This window comes from Crassostrea angulata, chromosome 10 (assembly GCF_025612915.1).
Source record: "Crassostrea angulata isolate pt1a10 chromosome 10, ASM2561291v2, whole genome shotgun sequence".
Lineage (NCBI taxonomy): Eukaryota > Metazoa > Mollusca > Bivalvia > Ostreida > Ostreidae > Magallana > Magallana angulata.
The window spans coordinates 25,246,100-25,270,400 of NC_069120.1; the positions used below are offsets into that span (position 1 = coordinate 25,246,100).

At 36.8% G+C, this 24,301-nt stretch overlaps 1 protein-coding gene across 2 annotated transcripts in view; it reads right to left on the reverse strand.

Annotated features, from left to right (window-relative positions):
* Positions 1–24,301, reverse strand: part of LOC128164722 (WD repeat and FYVE domain-containing protein 3-like) — a 54,073-nt gene that overhangs the window by 8,451 nt on the left and 21,321 nt on the right. For both annotated transcript variants that reach the window (XM_052828716.1, XM_052828715.1), the window contains exons 17-56: positions 21,033–21,223; positions 20,711–20,797; positions 20,264–20,486; positions 19,798–20,012; positions 19,142–19,542; positions 18,756–18,974; positions 18,378–18,559; positions 17,725–17,953; positions 17,192–17,331; positions 16,653–16,764; positions 13,494–13,684; positions 13,147–13,299; positions 12,974–13,047; positions 12,546–12,707; positions 12,130–12,221; positions 10,593–10,692; positions 9,631–9,848; positions 9,080–9,264; positions 8,551–8,694; positions 7,824–8,021; positions 7,261–7,318; positions 6,770–6,891; positions 6,215–6,416; positions 5,953–6,024; positions 5,599–5,827; positions 4,932–5,121; positions 4,676–4,761; positions 4,420–4,525; positions 4,039–4,140; positions 3,823–3,900; positions 3,560–3,692; positions 3,335–3,417; positions 3,023–3,176; positions 2,316–2,554; positions 1,766–1,914; positions 1,317–1,373; positions 1,065–1,211; positions 867–950; positions 542–596; positions 94–331 (exon numbers count right to left, since the gene is read on the reverse strand). In XM_052828716.1, the coding sequence (XP_052684676.1) occupies positions 94–331; positions 542–596; positions 867–950; positions 1,065–1,211; positions 1,317–1,373; positions 1,766–1,914; positions 2,316–2,554; positions 3,023–3,176; positions 3,335–3,417; positions 3,560–3,692; positions 3,823–3,900; positions 4,039–4,140; positions 4,420–4,525; positions 4,676–4,761; positions 4,932–5,121; positions 5,599–5,827; positions 5,953–6,024; positions 6,215–6,416; positions 6,770–6,891; positions 7,261–7,318; positions 7,824–8,021; positions 8,551–8,694; positions 9,080–9,264; positions 9,631–9,848; positions 10,593–10,692; positions 12,130–12,221; positions 12,546–12,707; positions 12,974–13,047; positions 13,147–13,299; positions 13,494–13,684; positions 16,653–16,764; positions 17,192–17,331; positions 17,725–17,953; positions 18,378–18,559; positions 18,756–18,974; positions 19,142–19,542; positions 19,798–20,012; positions 20,264–20,486; positions 20,711–20,797; positions 21,033–21,223 (6,100 nt within the window). The remainder of the gene's footprint in view (positions 1–93; positions 332–541; positions 597–866; positions 951–1,064; positions 1,212–1,316; positions 1,374–1,765; positions 1,915–2,315; positions 2,555–3,022; positions 3,177–3,334; positions 3,418–3,559; positions 3,693–3,822; positions 3,901–4,038; positions 4,141–4,419; positions 4,526–4,675; positions 4,762–4,931; positions 5,122–5,598; positions 5,828–5,952; positions 6,025–6,214; positions 6,417–6,769; positions 6,892–7,260; positions 7,319–7,823; positions 8,022–8,550; positions 8,695–9,079; positions 9,265–9,630; positions 9,849–10,592; positions 10,693–12,129; positions 12,222–12,545; positions 12,708–12,973; positions 13,048–13,146; positions 13,300–13,493; positions 13,685–16,652; positions 16,765–17,191; positions 17,332–17,724; positions 17,954–18,377; positions 18,560–18,755; positions 18,975–19,141; positions 19,543–19,797; positions 20,013–20,263; positions 20,487–20,710; positions 20,798–21,032; positions 21,224–24,301) is intronic.

Consider the following 24,301-nt stretch of genomic DNA (forward strand, 5'->3'; position numbering starts at 1 on the left):
GTCTCAATAATTAATTAATAATTATTATTCTCAAACACTGAATCTTCCAATACAGTGCAGAACATGATTTCCCCTTCAGATAAACCACTTTACCTTGAGGGTCATCCCAATCCTGGTAGCGTTTCTTGAATTGCTGTAGTCGCCCAGGTGTTTGAGCACCCATGGGTTTACTTAGGTCCCTGAAAGTCTTTTCATCATACAGATCTAGTTCCTCCGAGTCATAATCAGCAACAATCCAAGGAAACACAGGGTACTGCATCAGATCATTGTAGGAGCGGCCAGCTAGGGTGTTCAGATGCATCAGGTATTGGAAATTGTTAATTTCTCCTCTCTAAAAAACAAGTTTTAAATTTAAGTTATTCTAATTTTTGTCAAAACCCTTTTTAGTGTATAAATTTTAAACGATTTTTGCATTACAGTACCAGTTATCTCTCCTCTTTTAAAAACATATTTTAATGCGATCATTTTTCTACAGCATCTTTTTAAGGACAATATCTGAATTACATCTAATTAATCTGAATTAAATTTTCATTCGCCTTACCTCCCATCTCTGTGTTACTGACTTCTCTCCCATCAGTGAACTGATTATACCGGTCCTAAAACAAGAATTTAATGAAACAAATAAGATAATGATATGACTTATAGATCTTTCCTATGAATTTTGGTTAACTTAATGATCTGTTATAACTACATTCTTCACTAGAAACATATCTTAACTTACAGAGATATAGTGGGAGCACATTAAAAATATTTGACAATTTACATGTAATTTAAAACTTACTTTATCTGCCAAAAACTGACTTTGAAAAATCAAGACTCCTTTTGACAAATTCTTATTAAACAGAAAAGAAAACAGCTGTACCCACCCTGCCTCTATTTTGGCCCCTTGTTTTTGTCCAGACACAGACTGGTGGGCACTGTCTGTCATTGCTGTGGCAACAGACATGAATCTGAAGCAAAAACAAAAGTTAACAAAAATATCCCATCAGCTTTATTTACATGTACTCTTAAGAGCAATGGAAAAGTTATTATCTGATACTCTGTGTGAATAACTTCAGCCTTACTTTGCAAACACTTTGTTTCTGAGCTTCCTGGGGAATGAGAGGAGATAGTTTCTGCCGTCTGCTGAGAAGACCTCCACAGCGATTGGCTGCAGGAGATACCGCCTCTTGTGGACCTCACGAATGTCCTCATACATAAACTTGCTGCACCTGGTAAAATTAAGAATGCTTCCTTTCAGCTGAGGCATTTTGATTTTTATCAATTTGGATTCATCCATAATTATTTTACACTACATTAATGAATTTTGTACATACAGTCGTTTTAGAGTTCCACTTCCTTTGGATGCCTTTGGAATGATTGGGTCATGCAAACTGTAAAGATGGAATTTATAATTTTATACATGTACATGTACATGCATTTAAATCAGGATCAAGAATTACTTGTATAAATTAGCATTACGAAGAATACTGACAACTCCTAAAAGATACAATATATTTCTGTAAAACAGAGTAGTTAATTCTTAAGTATGACCAAATTTTTTGCTACAAATCTAAATCTTATAATGAGTTTAACCTTCAACTTGACAATTTACCTTGAATTTTACATTATGTTATTTATTTTTTAGCTTAATTTATTATGGGTCATAAGGTATTAAGTCTTATTCATGTTATGTTAAAATGAGAAAATCAAGATACCAATATGTGTAAACTTATCAGAATTCAGTGAATAATAAAATCAGGGGCATTAGAAACAATGAGCTTACTCAGAAGGTAGACTGTCAATGTCTCGGATTTCTCGAGTCCTCAGCATGGTGAATCCGTCGATCACATAGAAGTGTTCCTTACCAAACAACAGAAGGCCCTCCGCTGTATCCAATCCTTGTATGCGCGCACACCGAAATATGTTTGTTATCTACATAGAAATGGGCACATACATGTATCATTCCACTTAATTCATTTATAATGCCATCAAAATTTCTCCATGGCATTATCATTGTACCTTATTTTCAAAATTTACAAAACTGTTCTATACAGTAACAGTGGAATAATCAGAATTCACAGTGGCTCAATTTATTAAATTTCCTGGGTCTAACCCTAACCCATGAATTTAACTTTGCATTGAATTATGCAGCACAATCTTAATTCCTTAATCAAGCAAGTTAATCCATAAAACAATGGATCCTTGAAAAATTGGCAATCCACGAAAACCGGCCCTTAAGAAATTTATATATCACATGTATTGGTAGTACTCATACACATGCACCGAGTCATTAATATTTCATACACATGTACATGTAACTTAAACAATTATACCTTTTCTCCCTCCCCCAGGATTCTGAGTATGGTCTGGTTATTGTCGGTTTTGGGCCCTGGGGATTCTGGCTGTCCCTCCCTGCCCTCCTCTACACGTAACTCCTCGCCCTGGTTTTCGGACTTCTCCACATCCGTCAGACTCTCTGGATAGGACTGGTCCTCAGACTCCTCATCCACATCCACCTGCCTCTGTTTGGAAGGTCTCCCCAGCAGCTTGGTCATCCTGGTGATGTCTGAAACTAATAAATCACAGATACATGTAGTACTGTAGAACCATCATTGTTCATGGGAGACCAATATTTGTGGCTTTTGTGGGTAGCCCTTGCCCACAAATTTAAATCCCCACAAAACATATATAAATGTTCAACAAGCATTTTTAATATTTCTTTAAATTATCTTAAACTTGCTACCAATGAAATTATGTATCCAAGAACCAGAAAAGTTTTTGCTACCCATGAACATTGCCCCCCCCATTAATAAATATGATTCCAAAGTAATAAATTATAACCAAGGTACAACAATTTTTGTCATCTCTTCCATTAAAAATGCCTGTTTTACCAACAGTTTTTGATGTTACAACTATGCTTAGTATTCAATTTTGATTCCAATTCATTACATAGCTACATTCAAGCATTGTTTTTTTAGTCATCACTTTTTGTAGGTACATATTAGTTTTTCAAATTTTGTTCTTAGAGAAGGAAAGTTACCATCTGGGAACTTTTCCTCCACGCTGTCTGTATCACTGGTGTCCTCCACCCCCCTCATGATGGGCAGGACATCCGGTTCCACCAGAGTCTGGGAGCGGAACCTCTCGAAGTACTCCTTACTGTCGTAGCTCATGGCGATCTTGTACTTCAAGGGCTATACAACAGAACAGTTTATAAAAAGATTGACGCTTCATCTCTTACCAAATGTGCATGATTAACAAGAAGAATCTAACACAAAGGAGTTACTGAGATACAGTTTATCAGTATTTGATAGTGAAGTTGAAGATAAGCAGGAAGTATCTGTAAAATTACACTGTCTTCCATGTCCGGTCTGTATGGATAGTGGGCATAGAACATGTCATTTGGTATCATCTTTTTCATCATTCGACTTGGGCCTGCAATACATAATGACCATACGTACATGTACATGCAAAATTTCTTCCTCAATAAATAAAAACCCACAGCAAAGTTCATAAAATCAACCAAATTACAAAATATCAAATTTATTTTTGATAATTATTATCTAACATTCCGTACCCTCTGTCATATCCAGCATCCACTTCCTGAGCCTGGACCCCACGGGAGGTCCCCACAGTCCCCTCTCCCTCAGTAGGTCAGTCTCCCTAAGGGTCCATTCCTCCAGCAGGTAACGCTCCATATGCTCCTGGGCCTGGAAAATAGAAAGATGGATGAAGATGACAGATGGAGACAAGATAGATGGACAAACAGGACAGTCTCTGTTGTACAGTGGAAGCATACATACATTTCATTTCTCTAATTCACAAAACCAGGCCATTTACCTTGAGATATTGCTGGTGCTGCAACTCAACCAGGTCTTTTACAATGGCAATATGGGAGAGAGTCCAAGAAATGAAGTCCTTTTGATTAAAAACAAAAAAACACATGAAACATGAGTCCATCTTATTTCTACACTTATTCTTTTGTTTTAAAATCAATATTTGATTTCTTGGGGAATTTGTTAATTATCTTTTTAATTGAATAGCAGGCCTACTCACTGTCATGTGAACATTGGAACATGGGGACACTTTCAGAGGCAGCTCTTTCTTTCCTTTTCTTGTGGCCAATCTAAGAACTCCACTTCCAACTTTTTGGAGAGTCTGTAATTATTATCATGGATGAATCACATGTCGAATAGAACATTGCAAAGCACAACAATGGGGAATGAAATTATATGATATTGTCTTTCCTTTGAATAATTTGCAACCACAAAATCTTTTTTTTTTCAATCTTCAAGATAACAGTCTTTATTTGATGACAGTAAATAAATAAATTTCAAAACATACACAATATATGGTACATGTATTTACTCTCTTTTGACAAAATTATATTCATGCACATGTCTAGACTGAAGCCAATTTTAAAATCAACCAACTAACCGACTGGATCTGTGTGGGGAATCTCTCAGCATAAGACGTCTGACATCTCCTCTCATTGTCCAAGTAGGCCACCCAGACTTTAGAAGCATACTCTTGTATCAACCCTCTGAAAAAGGCACAAAATGGTGACAATGTCAACACAAGTCAGTCAGAAAAGCAAAAGTTATAACTAACTAATAAAGGTGTCCTGCAAACCACAGGTACATAGGTGATTATTTTTGCCATGATGTTGGTAAAAATAGGCCGTAATACCTACCTTACAGAGAATATATCTGGTGAAGATATGGAGGTAGAACTGCTGTCAATGTTGTTCAGTTGAGTTTTAAAAACCTCCTCCAATGCCTGTTCAGAAACACGATCATCATAATGCATAACATACATTTGTTAAAAAACACAATCAAAATTTCAATATACATGTATATATAAAATCATATATAATGCACAGAGCATATAACTATTCAGCAAAATTTTTAAAATAAAACTTGGAGATCTTGAAGAACTCCTTTTCTTACAGGTTTTTTACAGGCATACAGTTCTTCCCACACTCGCTTGGCAGCCCTCACAACCAGCTGATGCCCCTCGTTGACACCTGACCCCTTCAGGTAATGGCTGTAGTTGGCCTCGAGGTCCCCATTCTCCTCCTCAGGAAAGGTCATGTGCCAGGTGGTCCTCAGGGCTTTCCCTCCATGCAGATTCTCCATGCTGTCAGAATGAATCAAAACATGTCAATCAAATACACAGTAACACAGTACATGTAGAGTACAAGTAGAAAAATACATGTATCAGGTATGTTTTTATGAAGAAAACTATGTAAATTCAGAGTACATTTACAATTATTACGATAGTCTAGTTTAATAGGACCTTATAGCATTAAACAGTCATTCCAAGTTCACATACAGTAAGACCTATCTATAATTACCGGTACTGCTTCGGGCAGAACATTTTGTAGGTCTGATTAAACAGTATAAGATATTATTGCTTTTGGAACTGATGTTGCAGTCAAAATAGACAGGTGTCAATTTAAACAGGGTTTTTTTTTGTATCACTGTACTTGTGAGAATTTAGAACAGATACCATGCATTTATGAAAGGAATTACATGTTTTAACAATGAAATAAAAATCACTTTTTTCTTTACACCTGTTCTCGATATATCCACAATAAAGCCTTAATTTATGTACCTTTTCTCTGGATCCTCCTCAGTCAGCTGAAGCAAGCAGTAGCACAGACAGACAAGGAACTCTGTGTCGTAGTTCTTGGGACCAAAGATGAGAGTCCTGTTGCTGGTCAGCTTATGTAGCGACTCTAGAACCATGGTCTGTCCCGACACCGTGTTGATGGGTCGTGATAATTGGTAAAGCACGGTCCGATTCAACGACTTGTATATCAAATCCAAGGATACTCCCGAAGCTATCAAAAATAGCAGTGCATTTGTACGAAGTACAGAAGCTAAAGAATATTCAAATTTTGAAATTATTTTTTTTTTTATAAAACATCATAAAACCAATGGTAGGTAAAGTTTATTGTGTACCTACATTTTTTCTTGGCCTGTGAAATGAGTTTACTGATGAAGTCAAACACTTCCTTTGTTTCTCTACTATATACTCCTACAATTTGAAAAATGAAAAAAAAATGTACATGCATAATGATTTTCAAGCTAATTCAATGCATTTTATTGATAAACAAGTTAAATGTCTTTCAATTGTCCATCTAAAATGGAAACATGTACATGTTCGGATTCAAAATCTCAAAGAACAATAACAAAATAAAAAGTCGAGTCATAAAAAATACACATACCTTGCCAAACTTTGTCGACAAGACGACTGGCAAAGTAGAAAACATTGTTGGCCATGTTGGAATAATTTCCGCCCGATGATATTGGCAGGGCTGCCTGGTCTCCTAGCAACACATCAGCGGCCAGCAGATGCTCCATGATAACTGTCAGAATATCCGTCTGGTATTCCCTTCTCTGTGACCTCGTGGCAGTCTCTGGGGAGGCCTATCAGGACACAAAACAATTTTTGAAGGATGCTGGGAATTATCTTTAAAACTTTAATCTAAATTTTTAACAATTTTTAAAAGCCAATAGATACCCTGGATTATTTTTTAATGACACAATTTTCATATTTCTTAAGACTGATCAAACCTCAGTTAACTTAATTGACATTTTGCTATAGTCACTGTAATAGTAATTTACCAGGAAATGAGATCTATCAGAAATCACTTCGATATGAACAGGACAAACTTATAAAGAAAAAATAGTTCTTTATTTACTCAATAGACATTTAGAGTATATTCATTGTTTTTTCTCTTTATAATGGAAAGATGAATTCTTCAAATTTTGAGGCTTACATCTAGAACAACATCCAATGTGATGGAGGATTTGGAGGAGACGTGGTGAGAGAAGCTGTCCACCACGATGGTCCGGATAAAGTCTACCACGTACTTCCGCGCGGGGTGTCCGGTCAGCAGACCTGTCAGAAAAGTCAGCATCAAACCGTCAAGTATCAAAAAAACATTGTACATGTACCTGTATTATCTTAATTTTACTCAACACAGATGTGGAGCTATGGTCTGAACTTATTCTAAATGTTATTGAAAAATTATTAAACGTTTTTCTCTTAACAATATTTGTTTATTTTTTCATTAAGTCTAAAATTTAATGTCATTGACAATGATTTTTACCTGTACACACAATGACAAGAACATTTATTGGGGGCTGACACCCCAAGGAAAATTTCTACATTTGAGAAGGCATCTAAATAACTGCAGTTGCTTACATTAAAATCATTAAGTGCATTGTATACATATGTATTATCAAAGCAACATAAGCACTGACTTACTTGGCAGATCCTTCTCTGGAGTGCGAACTTTGACAAAGCTCTCTGATTCAGGGAATGGCTGAATCAAAATAAAGCACGGGTATAGGATTCAAATATAATGTATTTAGTTTAAAATCATGCTTGATATGTAACACACTGTATACACTATATTTAAAGTTCAGTTAATAAGCAATCATGTTAAAAGTCAACTCATAGTTTGCATTAAAAATGAAGTAAGATCCAAATACAGAAAGCACTGCTTTTTCTTATATGCAATGTAAATGCGCTTTAAGCACATGTTCATGTACCAGGGATAAAAACTATTAGATTATCTGTATATATTTATCTACAGAATACTTGATGGTCTTCTTCATGAAATTGACACAATGATCTGTAACTTATTGAAATACGGGTATGGGCATATTTCTATACACAAAATACATATAATTCAAAATATAAATTTGAAATCAAGAACATGTACATGTATCAACTTGATGTGCTCATATTCGGAAATGTGTTTTGTACTGATTAAAAGCAAACCAAATTGGCTAAATGTGATAAACTGTTTTCAAAGACCTGCTTACTTTAAACTCCTCAGTTGGTGTGGTGACATCGTGGTCCACAATATTGTATGGAAATAGGGTGGCGGCCAGACTGCTGATGAACTCTGGGGTGGAGGACAGATGGACAAAGTCCGGCTGGTTGTGGTACAGGAACAGAAAGAACTGCATCAGGGTGACCGGGTACTCCTGTATCCAGGCCCCACCCACCTCCTCCTGGTCCTGAGTAAATATAGTAAACTCGGGTCAGCGCAAGATTTATAACATGTCATCAATGTGACTCAGTGGTTACGTAGAAAATTAATATATATACATATGTTAAATTGACAGTCTTTAGACTTTAACATCTGCTCTTCTGCAATGCCTTTTCAAAGTTCAATTCCAATTAGAATGGTAAAATTTACAGATTAAGTTCAGGTTCAGACCAGACAAGGAACAGGAAATAATTGAATCGAATGTTTCACAAGAATAAGACTAGATGATCATTATCAAATTCTTAACTTTGCTCTCTGGGAACTACTTGGCATGACATAACAAATGTATATTCGGAAAGCTAGACACAAAGAACATGTCTAAAAAAAATCATTGTAGGTCAAGAGCATATGCTACCTGAATACAAAATGCACAAAGCAATTATCAGTAGATAAGATTGTACATTGTACCTGAAGGGAACATGGCTGGTTTGAATAAACATGATCCAACTATTGACTTATTTGCGTGAATCATTGATTGATCCTGTGCACTGACTGACCTGATTGAGCATGCTCCTGATCATGCTCAGTATGACCATGGCTGCCTCGGGACACAGGTCTGCATGCCTCTCTTTAGCCGCAATGGAGACAGGCTTACTGGCCGGTACCCCGAAAATCACAGTCCACACCTTGTCCAGATTTAGCTAAAGTTTAAACAACAATGGACTTGTTTAAAAGAGAAAAATTCTGAGATTTGAACAGTGATTTCTTCATCAAAACTGAAACATATCGAAAATAAAATTGGAGTTCAATCAAAAGAATCAGAGATATGAAACACTAATGATGATTATACAATACATGTATGCAACAAGGCCTGACTAAACAGAATCACTTCTTTTCCAGAATGTACAGATTTTAAGACTAAACATAGTCAGAACAATTGAAAATTCAATTTCAGAAATCAATTTACAGACAGAATGGATATTGACATGGATTACAATTAAGTCAATTAAGGCAGCTTTCTGTACCTTAATGAAGTTACATTGTAATTCGATATTTATCTGTACTTTGGTCCTTAGTTTGTCTTACCTCTACATCAATAGGTAGTTTGTCTACATGCTGCCCCAGTAACAGGGCCATCATCAGGAAGTAGACCTCTGGGATGTTACTGTGCTTAGGCAGCAGCCATTGCAGCTCTGTGAACCCCGGGACCTTACACACCTCCTGGTTCAGCTCTCGCTTCTGACCAGTGTTCTTCGTGCTGATGTTCAAACCTGCAATTATTAAGCGCAATAGTATAAATCCTCATTATATTTTCCTTAATGCTTTTGCCTCTTAAATGGTACATATGTACATGAATGTAATGTAAGCAATTTTAGGATTCGAAATGAGAACAAATTTCTTTTGCATTTTTGAATGTAGGAGATATTCAAATTTAAGCAATGTCAGCATCCTTACTTATTATGCCAACCAGAGATAAACTTCGATCCAGTCAATGCTGGTTGAATGAAAAATGTACGGATTTGTGAATGCATGCAAGCTCCATTCATTGCAACTTATTGAACTGCATAACCTTTGCCTGAATTTACTCCCTGTTCAGGTAATAGAGGATTTAGCCCCACTGTACAGTACCCACTAACCTAACATGACTCCAACGTGCTGCTTTAGGACTGGTTCAGTGTTACTAAGCCAGCCCCCTCCTGGAGCCCCTTCCCTGAACTTCTGCATGGAGGCTGGGTTGTGTAGGATGGTCAGCAGTACTTTCAGGGCACAAATAACTGTGCTTCGGTGGACATGGGGCTGGATAAAGAGCAGCAGCCAATCAAAGCCTAGCACCTTCTGAATCTCTTCCAACACACTGCAAAAAATAAATACAGTAACATAGTACCATTCATACAGTACCGATCAGACCCAACCTAACAGAAAGTAAACTCCAACTAAACCCTGGGTTTACACTCTGGGTTTACTAGAGTGAACCCAGAGTAAACCCCAAGTAAACCCAGAGTGGGCACAGAGAGTAAACCCTGATCAGAAGTATACCCTGAAAGCAGATGCTACATGTGTATTTGGAATATACAAGAGGCAGGAATTACAGGCAGTAGGATGGTAAGGTAAAAGATGGGTCTGCTTCACACATAGTTGAGTCCAAAAGCAATTCTCGAGTAAACCCAAAGTAAACCTAAAGTAAACCCCGAGTAAACCCAAAGTAAACCCCGAGTGGACCCAAATTTTCAACAAGTAAACCCAAAGTAAACCCGGTGTTTAGTTGGGGTTTACTCTGGTGTTAAGTTGGGTCTGATTGGTACTGTACATACAGTACTGGTAGTTACTGATTGCAAGGAACTGCATCATCATGAATTCTAAAAGTCGTCGAAATTTTTTCCAAAGAATCTTATATCAAAGATGTCTTTTATTTAAAACCTGATATATGTAATGTTCAAATGTGAATCCACCCTCCCCCAAAAACCCCCTCATACATAAAAGTATTTCTCATTACATTTTAGAAATTTTCATGTAAAGGGTCAAATACATGTAATGTAACATATAGACGTGAATTCACAGGTTTTACATAAACATGAAAAAGTATTATGATAGTACTTACACATTGCTTCCAGAAGATGGATCTTTCAATAATTCCAGTATAATTTCTAAACAGACGTTCCTCATCTTGATTTTGTAAACAGAGGCACCAGTGTCACCATCTAAAGTACATGTACATTTAAGGGTGTTGTTTACTCAGGGTTTGAGTTCTCGAATTCGGATTGTTATAAAGTTCAATGTCATGAGTAACATTTGTTCTAAACACAAAAAGTATCTGTGAAATGAATGATTATTAACATAACATTCGATATTTCTACTATATTATAGAATAATGCCAAAACAAAAATAGACTTTTAGCCAAACAGAGGAAATTCGGACTAGATTTTATTTTCTGCTAAAACATTTTTGGAAGTACTCAAATATTTAAAGTTAAGATTTTATATTTTAGTCTATATAATTTTGCATATTTTCTGGTAGTTTTACATCATTTATTCATTATAATAACAATATGGCATAAATTTGAAAAATATTGAAATATGCTTAAAAACAAGAGAAGACACCATATCTCAAAAGTTTGATCATTGACCTCATATAAATTTTATACCAGCAGAGAAAGGTCAATATAAGTAGTTTAATACAATAAATGTTTTTGTATTATCATCATTCAATTTTTTGTAAAATTGGATCAAAAATGGGTAGGAATTTGAAAAGTGATAGAGGAAATTCGGACTGGAATATTTATAAAAATTGTGAAAGAAACCTTAATGCTTTGTATGTATTTAGCGTCACTGCTATTCATAAATTGTATTTCATTTTCAAAAGTATTGAGCAGTTTGTATTATTTTCACAATTAAGAAAATCTCAATCATAGTGTAAAATTTTAAGTGATTTTCCTTTAATTTTCCAAAAATATACAATGGCCATTAACTCAAAAAGTAGGTCATTGACCTACTTTTTAGAAAATGAAAAATAACACTACAATAAAAGGTCTATAACACACAATAGTTGGTTTTTCATTATCATCAGTGGAATTTTTTTTCATTCTGAGTAAACGTCATCCTTAAGATCAGCTTTAAACAACAAGAATATCGACAAACATGCATACAATATTTGCTGGCCATTAGACACATAAATTTCACAGAAATCCATCCCACCATGATTTACAGAGGCTTGGTGATCAACAAACTATCTATCAGATCTTTCTTTTTTATACTGTAGATTCCTTACTTTACGCGAGTACTTAACTCTGCGATCCTGTCGTTTTGTATCAAATCGCGAACGGGGTGTTTTTATCCTTATCTCATATAGTTCTCAACTCTCATAAAATAAAAAACAGATTTTTAGAATCTGCAAGGGGTGACCTGATTTTACACGGATATTAATTCCTCGCTTTTAATTAGGAATCTACAGTATATTATTTTAAAAGTTATACTACATGTTTTGTTCAGTAGAAAAAAATCCTAACACTTCAGCTTTTATATTTCAATATTTTCCTATATCTTTATACATAACTCTTCTTCCTAAGGAGATTGATAAAGTTTAAAAATGGCAACAACAATCCAGCCCTCTTAAGCCTCTAATTATACCCAGACACTGACCGGCGTCCTCAGTGGGGCTGATGCCGTTGACCACCACCTGCTTCTCCGAGGCTGACATGGAGGGCAAGGTAGATACAATAAACTGTCCCACTCTGAAACAGGATATATTTTGGTAAAACAAGAATATGATTATTATTGAGCTTTATCAATACCAAACATTTATCTAAAAGATTTTTTGCAAGCAGTGAAAATTTTTCAAACCAAAAAATGTGGAATTCAAGTTATACTTCACAAATATCAAAAGCATACATACATGTTTATATATACATGTGCATACAGTTAATTGGGTATGACTTAATTATACAAATACCAAAACAAAGGAAGGAGTTGTTCATCATCTCCCTCCTCCTTTACTCAATGGTCATTACCCCTTATCCTCTTCTTTCTAAAGGTGCTTTCAGAGATACCATACTTACTTCAGCATAGACACAGGATCTGGGGTTCCCTGCAGGAGAACTGTGATGACACTGGAGATGGTCCTGATGGTGGCGGGGGTCAACTGATTGTCCTTCAGGATGTGGAGCAACCGACCCACCATTCCAAGGTCACGCATCAGCTGGAAGTTATTGCTCTGATCACTGCAATAAAGATTTACCTACCGTAAGTAATATTTCAATTCTGAAAAATCTTAAATTTTATTACCGGTCATAATAAAATTTCAATTCCATATAAACACGACTGTTAACAATACAGAGCAACAAGAGGGTGTTTGATCGAGAACTTTAGTCCAATTATCAAATTAGAATTATTCATTAATTGTTTAGTAAGTACTCCTCCTACTCTACCCCACTCCTAATCAACAAAAAAAAATTAGATAAAACATGTTTAATACAGTGTAATTTACCTGGAGTCAGTTAGAAGCTCAAAGAAATGCTCATATAAAGATCTCTGAAGATCAAAAGGAGCATGGTGCCAGACCTGCAAAAACAATATAATCAATAGTTCAACCCTCATAACCATACAGAGTAAAATGTAAAATATCCCCAGTTTGAAGGACAAGAAATCATGAGGCCATACCTCCAGGTCACACAGGAAATCCTGAAAGGCCTTTTTGTTTGGAATGACGGAGCTTTCCTTGCCACTGTCGATGGTCCCAATCAGTGAGAATGTCAGGTGTAAAATGTGACTGTTCAACAGGTTCTGTTTCTTCTTGTAGAGCATTGCTAGGAGCTACAAAAGTGGAAAAAACAATAATTATATAATTATGGTATTAAACATTCAGACCTATATCAGAAGAAATTTCATTCTTTCCTTCTCTGTATCATTTAATTCTTGGGTACACATTAAGAAAAGCATCATTTTTTGCCTTCATGTACATGTATAACTTTAACAATGATAACTGTCATATAAATTTGTATATATACCTGATAGCCACTGATTCTCTCCATGTCCTTCAGGATGGACTTGTTGCTCTTGACAACACAGACCAGCGCTTTCACAGCAGCATACAACTCCTCCACATCTGTAGCCATGGCAACCAGCCCAAGCAAAGCTGAAGCACCTCCAATGTTTTCTAGCATTTTGGCAACTGGCCGAGGGCAGAAGGTCCGAACACCTGTGAAAGGCAGAATAACATTTTCAATTGTAAAGGACAAGGAACAATTTTTATTCAGTACATAAATTTTAAAACATGCATGTAACTTGCTGTGACTCTGTGATCTTTGAGTTATCACATTCTTATCACTTAAGAAATGTTTAAGTTTTTACAGAGTTAAATTATTTAACTATCACAAAATCAACATGGCATTACATTTTACAGATTCACAATTCTAGGGCTTCAATAACTTTAAAGTGCAATGGTAAATAACTCATTTAAAAACAAGAGGCCCATGGGCCACATCGCTCACCTGAGGAACAATAGGTATGAAAAAATCAGCTTAATGGAGTCATAATACAAACTATCTGGACAATGTACAATAATACATATAGATCCCGTATCAATAAAATCCATTTTCCCCTGGATATTCTTATGTTTATAATCATTAGTCCCTTTTTTAACAGGACGATTTTATAGTCATATCATATGTTGAGTATTGCAGTTCTCAAAAAGATCCTTAACAATTGTTTATATATGGGATATAAACGTACATAAACTCTGAACCTTCTTGTGAGGCCAAAGAATTGTCCTGGGGCCAAAGTCTTAACAATTATAAAGAATCATCTGGCTGATTAGTTTCTGAGAAGAAGATTTTTAAAGATTTACCATATATATTCCTTTGTTAAACTTTGAACCCCTATTGTGGCCCCATCCTACCCCTGGGGATCATGATTTTCACAACTTTGAATTTACACTACCTGAGGACGCTTCCACACAAGTTTAAGCTTTCCTAGCTGATTAGTTTCTGAGAAGAAGATTTTTAAAGATTTACCATATATATTCCTATGTAAAACTTTGACCTTCCATTGTGGCCCCACCCTACCCCCGGGGGTCATGATTTTCACAACTATGAATCTACACTACCTGATGATGCTTCCACACAAGTGTCAGCTTTACTGGCTGATTAGTTTCTGAGAAAAAGATTTTTAAAGATTTACTCTAAATATTCCTATGTAAAACTTCGATCCCCCATTGTGGCCCCACCCTACCCCCGGGGGTCATGATTTTCACAACTTTGAATCTACACTACCTGAGGATGCTTCCACACAAGTGTCAGCTTTCCTGGCTGATTAATTTCTGAGAAGAAGATTTTTAAAGATTTACTCTATATATTCCTATGTAATAAAACTTCGACACCTCATTGTGGCCCCACCCTACCCCTGGGGATCATGAATTTCACAACTATGAATTTACACTACCTGAGGATGCTTCCACACAAGTTTCAGCTTTCCTGGCTGATTAGTTTCTGAAAGGAAGATTTTTAAAGATTTTCTTTATATATTCCTATGTTAAACTTCGACACCCCATTGTGGCCCAACCCTACCCCCGGGGGTCATGATTTTCACAACTGTGAATTTACACTACCTGAGGATGCTTCCACACAAGTGTCAGCTTTCCTGGTCTTATGGTTCATGAGAAGAAGATTTTTAAAGATTTACTCTATATATTCCTATGTTAAATTTCGACCCCCAATTGTGGCCCCACCCTACCCCCGGGGGTCATGATTTTCACAAATTAGAATTTACACTACCTGAGGATGCTTCCACACAAGTTTCAGCTTTCCTGGTCTTATGGTTCAGGAGTAGAATTTTTTAAAGATTTACTCTATATATTCCTATGTAAAACTTTGACCCCCCATTGTGGCCCCACCCTACCCTCGAGGGTCATGATTTTCACAAATTAGAATTTACACTACCTGAGAATGCTTCCACACAAGTTTCAGCTTTCCTGGTCTTATGGTTCATGAGAAGAAGATTTTCAAAGATTTACTCTGTATATTCCTATGTAAAACTTCGACCCCCCCATTGTGGCCCCACCCTACCCCCGGGGGTCATGATTTTCACAAATTAGAATCTACACTACCAGATGATGCTTCCACACAAGTTTCAGCTTTCCTGGTCTTATGGTTCAGGAGTAGAAGATTTTTAAAGATTTACTCTATATATTCCTATGTGAAACTTTGACCCCCCATTGTGGCCCCACCCTACCCTCGAGGGTCATGATTTTCACAAATTAGAATTTACACTACCTGAGAATGCTTCCACACAAGTTTCAGCTTTCCTGGTCTTATGGTTCATGAGAAGAAGATTTTTCAAGATTTACCCTATATATTCCTATGTTAAATTTCGACCCCCCATTGTGGCCCCACCCTACCCTCGGGGGTCATGATTTTCACAAATTAGAATTTACACTACCTGAGGATGCTTCCACACAAGTTTCAGCTTTCCTGGTCTTATGGTTCATGAGAAGAAGATTTTCAAAGATTTACTCTGTATATTCCTATGTAAAACTTCGACCCCCCATTGTGGCCCCACCCTACCCCCGGGGGTCATGATTTTCACAAATTAGAATCTACACTACCAGATGATGCTTCCACACAAGTTTCAGCTTTCCTGGTCTTATGGTTCATGAGAAGAAGATTTTTGAAAATTTCTCGAAAATTTTCATAAATTCCTAATTATCTCCCTTTGCAAAAGGGCGTGATCCTTAATTTTCACAAATTTAAATCCCCTTAGGCTAAGGATGCTTTGTGCCAAGTTTGGTTGAAATTGGCCCAGTGGTTCTTGAGAAGATGTTGAAAATGTGAAAAGTTTACAGACAGACGGACAGACGGACAGACGGACGGACAGACAGACAGACAGACGGACGACAGACAAAATGTGATCAGAATAGCTCACTTGAGCTTTCAGCTCGGTGAGCTAAAAAGCTCTTTAAGAATTAATTCCTTATTGTTTATTTGCTATTTATGAAATTTAAGGCAGCTTATTCAGATCACTGAAGCTGTGAAAATTTGCCTCCAGCTTCCTCTTATCAAAAGCCCTTCAAGGTGCATACTCTTCTTCCTTCTAATGGAACATCTAACACATAATATGCAAGTCAATGAGTCATGTATCTTTAGAATCCAGGTTTTGTAATGTCTGCTTACCAAGGTATCCTATGAGTATTGCACCGAGACTCCTGGCTGGTCCATTCAGATGACCCGCTGAGTTATGAATGATTCTAATGGGAGTAGCATTATCATGGGCAGACATTGCCAACTACAAAAAGAAAATTCACAAAACATTACTATTCAACAGTAGGAAATACATGTAGCATGTATGCACAGAAGTGTAAGCCCTAAACTTAAAACTGGAGAGCACAGAACAGGATCCTATAGAAAACTGAAATGAGATGAACACTGAAAGAGCTTTAGACATAGGAGAATCCTTGTCTAGTTTCAGGTATTGGATACTGTAAATTCCTAATTAAACGCGAGGAATTAATATCCGCGTAAAATCGTGAGAAGCCTGTCTCGCAAATTCTACATGTAAACTACATGAAATATGATAAAATTTCAGTTTTCGCAATTTTATGTTCTTGTGATTTGATAGAAAATCGTTGAATCACGGAATTAAGTACTCGCGTATAATAAGGAATCTATAGTACTACAATATAGCTGCTCTCTTGTCCCAGTGACCTACTGACCTGCTTGGCTATTGACTTGCTGTCCACTTTGCTGTAGTTTTTCCTGATCAATAGGACAGTCATCTGAGACACAGCATGAGCGTGGATCCCAAACACCAGCTTCTCTTCTGCTGCCAGGGCATTGGATATCTCCATGTCCTCTGTATATTGTAATGAACACAGTTATATGTATTGATGAGATAACTAATTCTACTTAAAATTTAACATTAAAATGCTCCACTAAACCAATCACTGTGGTCAGTGTCTTTAAACATTGATAGTAAAGCCTGCTCAAGATATCCATTTGACTTAATGCAGGGATCTAAATCTAAATTTAAATAAATGCACTGCTTTCTGGAAAATTTCTGTCTTGATGATAAGTGTCTGGTTATAAGTGCACTGAATTTTTCATAAACACCAGTATGAACTGACGCATCATTGGGCACTGCCAATCTATTAGACTCTTTTTGGTTTAAAAAAATTTGACTAATTATATACAAGTTATTGTTCTTCTTAAACATTAGTGGGAATCTGTTCTACAAAACCACTCTTACCGATACACGTCGACTGAAAACTTCCAACATAGACGGGTCCCAGCTTATATAGACAACTAATAGCAGAGCCAGATATAACGTCCTCCATCAGGTGGCAGGGCCCCTGTCTCCAGGTGAGGCGAGAGTTCCGTCGCAGCTGTGGGGGACTGCCGATATAGGCGTACACTGAGGTAAAGGCGGTCGGACTAGCGGTACCACCACCACCCAGATTGGGAGAAATGTAGTGCAGCTAAGAAAGAGAAGCAGACTACTCACTACAGTTGGACAAAAATCAAAAAAGGCCAAACTACTCGAGTTGGAATGTAACTAAAGAAATGATACTACTGCGAAGTCTTCAATTATAGATATTCAAGCGAATAAAAAATATGTTTAAATTGCAGCTTATTACTTTTATGTAAAGTACTCTAGGACAAATAAATCTCATTCTATCCCTTCTATTTATTATATATTCATGTAAATGTACATATACACATACTGTAAAAATGATTATTTAATTTACATGTAAATTTTGTAAGCATTGTTATAACCTTAACCTATCTATAAAAGAATAATTTTCTACCACGATAGTGTCAATTAGCAAACTAATCATGAAATTTGCTACACTTCTGCCAGTTTCCATTACCAGTAACATATAAATTACAGTAAAATATTACCTTTTGAGTATTAACCAACTCAGCATCCACATAGAGACTAACACTGCTGTTCTTCATTATTCCAGCTCTGTGGAAAATCAACACTAGGTGGTGCCACTGTCCTTCCTGTGTCAGCTCTGGACACCAGAATCGCACACAGTTGTCATTTAAAATGGGCTCAGGCTCTTGATCAAGACCAGTCACTAGGAAAAGATATTGATATAGTTAAAGAAAATTTTTTTAAAGTCCTTAGACAACTAAGGTTACATACATTTGTATTCTGAGATTCAAAAAAAATCATTTAAAAAATCTCTCTAAAGCACAATCTTTTATTCATCAAGCTTCTGAGGAAAATTATTTCTTAATTCTTAATTTCAAAGTCAAAACATGCACCAGTACCTGCATTTGGTAGTTGAGTTTCTTGAGTGGACACAATAAGGGATCTCTCCTTCGATGTCAGAGTTACGGACAAACAAACAAGGTTTTCATCTCTACCCTGCAGATTTCGAACAATGGTCAGCAGACGGACTGGGTGGGCATCAGCAATCACACTGAACTTATCCACACAAAACCAGGTGGAAAAAGTCATGCCTGATTGAGGTGGAAAGATCCGCTCTCCTAAAATACACATAAAATTCTTTTCAAGAACAATACATTTTCATTCATACATCCTGAAAACACATTGGACAAACATACTTTTCCTTTCCCCATAACTACAGACAAGTTAGAGTACAGTGAATGTAATGATTAAGAAATTTTCCATAAGAGGCTTATACAATATATACCGGTCCCTATTCCTCCAATGACTGTAGAATCAACCCCTACAACCCCACTGACAACAGAGGGTGTGGGAGGTCCCTGGGGGGCAATGCTTGGAAGGTACAAACAGCCGAAACCCTCAGTGGTCATTTCAAACTCCACAAAAGCTGGCGTGACTGCAGACCCATTTATCCTGGCATCCTTAGGCGTGGTCATTGACACCAGACATTTCACCCGTGTCAATGGAACTGCCTCCCCTGCTGTTTTGAGTTTGTTTTCCACCTGGAGTGGAGTCTTCCTCTCATCAATGCTGGAGGCTCTGCTGATAGGCCAGCTCTGAGTCCAGGATGTCTCCATTGACTTGGGACCATCAACCTTCTCATCTATGGAGCGGCAGTTGAGGGGAGAACCAAGCCGCAAGAAGTCCCTAAAATAAAGATTATCTTCATACATGTAATTACAATTTGACTTGCTACACAGATTTTTTTTTTGTAAATTATACATTTGCAATTTTTTTGTCTTTAAAGCTTTAAGATTAATATGAATTTTTTTTTATAAATTCTTTTTAGATGAACAATGCTGAGTTTGAAAACAAAAAGGTTATCTTTTTGAAAGAGCATACACGTTTATACAACAGATAACAGAAAAAGTGACAACATGTAAAATAGAACTGATTAATGACCTCAAATCCCTGGGGGTCAGTGCTTGTGCTGCCAGTCTCTCAAACATGGCCCTGAAGGGAGGGTGGAGTGGGTGGGTGTCGTCCGCTAGAGCCACATATCCCAGGGTCAGGAGCTGGTGGGGCATCCCTGCGTCACACATTATCTGCTGGTTCCTCTCTGTGTACAGGATCCCCTTCAGCAGCTCAGCAATGTAGCTCTGGACGCCTAATGATTTCTGAGGAAAAAACAAGCTAACACTGTGAATCTACTTCATGTACATGTACAATAGACAGATTTCCTTTTGTTCATTTTTATAGAGAAAATGGTTATGAAGCTTTACATGTAATGTAGACTGTTTCCATAATACATCACAGTTTTGCTCTTTGATCGTAATAATTAACTAATAACATGTACAGGTGATGTCAATAACAGTAACATGCATATCATTTAGACATCATTTTTCTAATATCATAGACTCATACTTACTATGAGTTGACCCTCTAACTCCGCAGCTGGTAACAGGTGCAGAATGGACATGACGGCCCCCGGGTGTACAATAATCAGGTCACACTGAATGTTCACTGAGAATGTGATGCTCCCCGTGCTCGCACGCTTGAGCGACAGTGAGCGAGATTTCTCCTCCTCCTGAACCATGGTGAATCTCTTCAGAGCTGGTGAGTCGGTCTGAACTTGGAGACAAGCTGACGGTCTGAAATAAAACCACATTAAATAAATTTATAATAAATTTCATTTCAAACTATGTAAATCTGTACATGCAAGTATTTCCATTTTAGTCTTTAAATATCATCATAAAAACAAATCTGAGTAAATTCCATTAAGAATATTAAGAAAAACAATGATACATTTAACAATTTTCACAATATAGTTGGTTTTTTTCCATAGAAATACACAACAATGAACATGTATCTGTACCTGTCAAATGTGTCCAGCACCATATTGTATAGAAACTTGATCAGAATAGCAGCTGACTGTAACACCAGTGGGAGTTTCTCATCAAACCTACAAGTAGTAAAAACAATAACAATGGTAAACATAATCCACAGGGTAATTGTTAATCTGACACAGCATCAGTGTGTCCTACACCCTCTAAACAGTTGTAGAATATTGCATATACAAATACATGTACAGAAAAACTGCATTGCCTTATTTTGTTACACGTAAATGGTAAAAGTCTACATGTAGTAATAAAGGAAAGAAGCAATTGTTGATGTAGAAATATTTAATATAATCTCACTGGTTTTCCGGACTCTTCCAAAAGAACTCCTCCCACACAACTCTGTTTATATCAACTTCAGCATCCAGTGACTGTTCTTGAACAATGGTATCATTTTCCTGGATATTTGTGTCAAATAGAGGCTGGATATCCACAGCATCCGAAAAACATCCAAGCAGACGGACAGCTTCAGTAAGACTGTCATATTGCACCTGAATGGACAAGAAAACAATTAATGCCAATAATTATAATCAATTATAATAATACACTGTATTGTAGAGTTTTGGTTCTTATCTTTGAATACATGTAGGTCAAAATATGTGTTTTGACACTTCCCCTCCTCCTGTATCTTTTGTCATGTGAATTTGTGTGAATAGTGTTTATAAAATGATTATAATGTCATATGTGATCTAGAAGAGTTGAATCTTATATTTAAGGGTTGGTAGAAACTCACTTGTTATTTATGCATTATTCATATTGTTATAAATTGTTACCGTGTTTCAGAACAGAGGAAATTCGAAATCATATTATGTTATACGTTTACAGCCTATGTGTTTGTTTTTAAAAGGCTATTTAGTACTTACGGAGCTGTAATATCATTATCTATTTGTATCTTTATCCTCTTGATTCTGTAGTTCCTCTTTATTGAGTATTTCACTTGTTTTTCTTGCACATGTATGCATTTCTGTTTTGCTTTTCCGAAGTTGACCTCTACTTCCGGGTCAAACTTCCTATTTTAGAGTTCACCCTCATAAATATTCATACCCGGTGAATTCCATTGAAATTGACATCGTAAGTAAACAAAATCGTATTTTTATATTGATACTTGATATGTTGAATGAAAAGTAGTGTTTAAAAAGTTTGACTTTAATTGTTTGTGATTTTTATTCATAGAACTATGTTATTTGGGATGTATTCCGTTTACTGTTATCAAAATCTGTCTTTAGTAGACGAATTTTAGAAGTGATAAGGTTTAACGGATATGAACGGGGTATATATAGCGCGAATCCGTTAATTTTAGTTAGTCTGCAATTTTGGGGGTTTTAAGATGTAAGTAATTTATCTCATTGGAAATTTAATTGGGTTTAAGAGATTAGGTTTTGATCATATATTTCCATAATTTGGAAATCAGATCAATTAATTTTAAGTTAATTAGTGAATTATAATTAATTAAGGTCACATTTTCAGATTAATATCTGAATCAGACCTTATTAACTTCTTTTGTGGGAATTTTTATCAGTGCTTATATTTTAATAAAGCAGGATAGGTAATTTTAGTTAGGCCTAAGTCACATATTCAGAATTTTTCTGAATCAGACTATTTAACATTGAAGTTGTTGTAAATTTACTGGAGTTATTTGGGTATTTCAGTGAATAAAAAGGGCAGGAATTTTATTAATGTTGTTTCGAGGAGGCTATCTATTTATTTATTTTCTGTCTTGTAAGAAATAGTTGGTGTATCAATAAACTGTGAAACTTTACAGCAGACTCTTTATTTCATTTACTTATATTTGGGGTTGGGTACTTGCCAGTAAAAGTACCTGGTGTCAGAAGAATAAATCAAACCAAAGTGTAGCGTTAGCACGTTACATATTTTTGGTGTCAGAAGTGGGATTCTATAACATTTTAATTAGGATCCAGTGAAACGGACTCACGGACACAATGTATGAGACAAGAGCACACAAGAGAAGGATAAACAACTTTGAAACAGGTGACAATTTAGAATCGAGTGATGTAGACCCTCAAATGGATGGGGAGTCAGCTGATGAGATATTGGTAAAACGAAATATAGGAAACAGTCCAAAGATGGTAATGACAGAAACAAGAAATACAGCTTGTACATCAAACAGTAATGGTCCACCTACTCAACAACCCTCCTTTGTCAGTAACTCCAATACATTTAGGGTCAGCTCAAACTCCCACAGAGGGGCAAGTGCAGAGACTGACTATAGTAGTCAAGATGAGGTGAGATTCGTAGTTCCGTCTGTAAGGAACACCCCTACCTCTACTCGTGTAAGATCTCCACTTCACAGTTCACGGCCACCATTCTATCGAGCAGAGTCAGAGAATGACGAGGCAGCTGTTGGAAGACACATGGAAAAAGCAGGGATTGTAGGTACATTCAAAGCTCTCATTGAGGAAGTGACGACCACCATGACAGAGATGAGGTCAATGGTACAAAAGCTCAATGGAAAAATTAGTACCGGTAAGAAAACACCTGATATATTAGTTACTGGTTCTACGCACCATTCCCGTACCACAAACTCAAGAGTAAAGCGTCAGTTGACCTCTAGTACATGTAGTAAACTTACAAGGGAGGTAAGTACAGACTCCTCGTCCACTGAAGATGATGCTGATGGAAGCTGTGTTTCAACAGGAAACACCTCCAGCCTAATAAAAAACGGAAGGTATAGTAAAACCTTTGGGGCCAAGTTACCCCCCTTTACAGGCACGGAGCCATGGAAAGTGTGGCACAACAGGTTCGAGTCAGTTGCTAATCTCAATAGATGGGACGAACATGAAAAACTACAACAACTATTACCAAGGATTCAAGGTAAGGCTGCGGAGTTTGTTTATGGTCAACTGAAACCAGCAGTAACATCTCAATATAAAACTCTGGTCCAGGAGATGAGGGAGAGGTTTGACGTCATTGAAACAACTAAAGCATATGTGACACAATTTTCTCGTCGTAATCAAAACCTCAGAGAATCTGCAGAGGAATACGCAGCGGAACTTAAGCGGCTCTATGACAGGGCATATCCAAAGCGAGGAGCAGAGACGAGGCAAGAAGATCTGCTGAGGAGATTTTTGATGGGGCTGCATAACAACAATGCTCGGATGCATGTTGAGTTGAACAAGGAGCCAAACACTATTGAGGAGGCAGTCCACCATGTAGTACATTACTTTGAGGCTGCTCGAAATACCAACATCCAGAATCACCAAGAAGAAGACCGTGATAGGTACCAGAGGACAAGACAAGTAAAACCAAACAAAGATCACACCGAAAATGGCCATGACGTCGGAAAGAAAGCAAACAATGAGGAGACTGCACGACAAGGAGGAAAGAAAAATGAAAAACCTGACCAAACTGAACAGCCAAAGGAGGCAGAGATGATTTGCATTAGCAAACAAGACTTGGAAGGAATGCTCAAAGACATGTTGGCTGATTTGAAAGGGATAGAGCATAATTCAAACAACAATAGCCAGTTCTCAGGTAAGCCTACCGGTACTAACAATGAGAATAAAAGGAGAATAGTTTGTTTTACCTGCCAGGAGCCTGGCCATATTTCC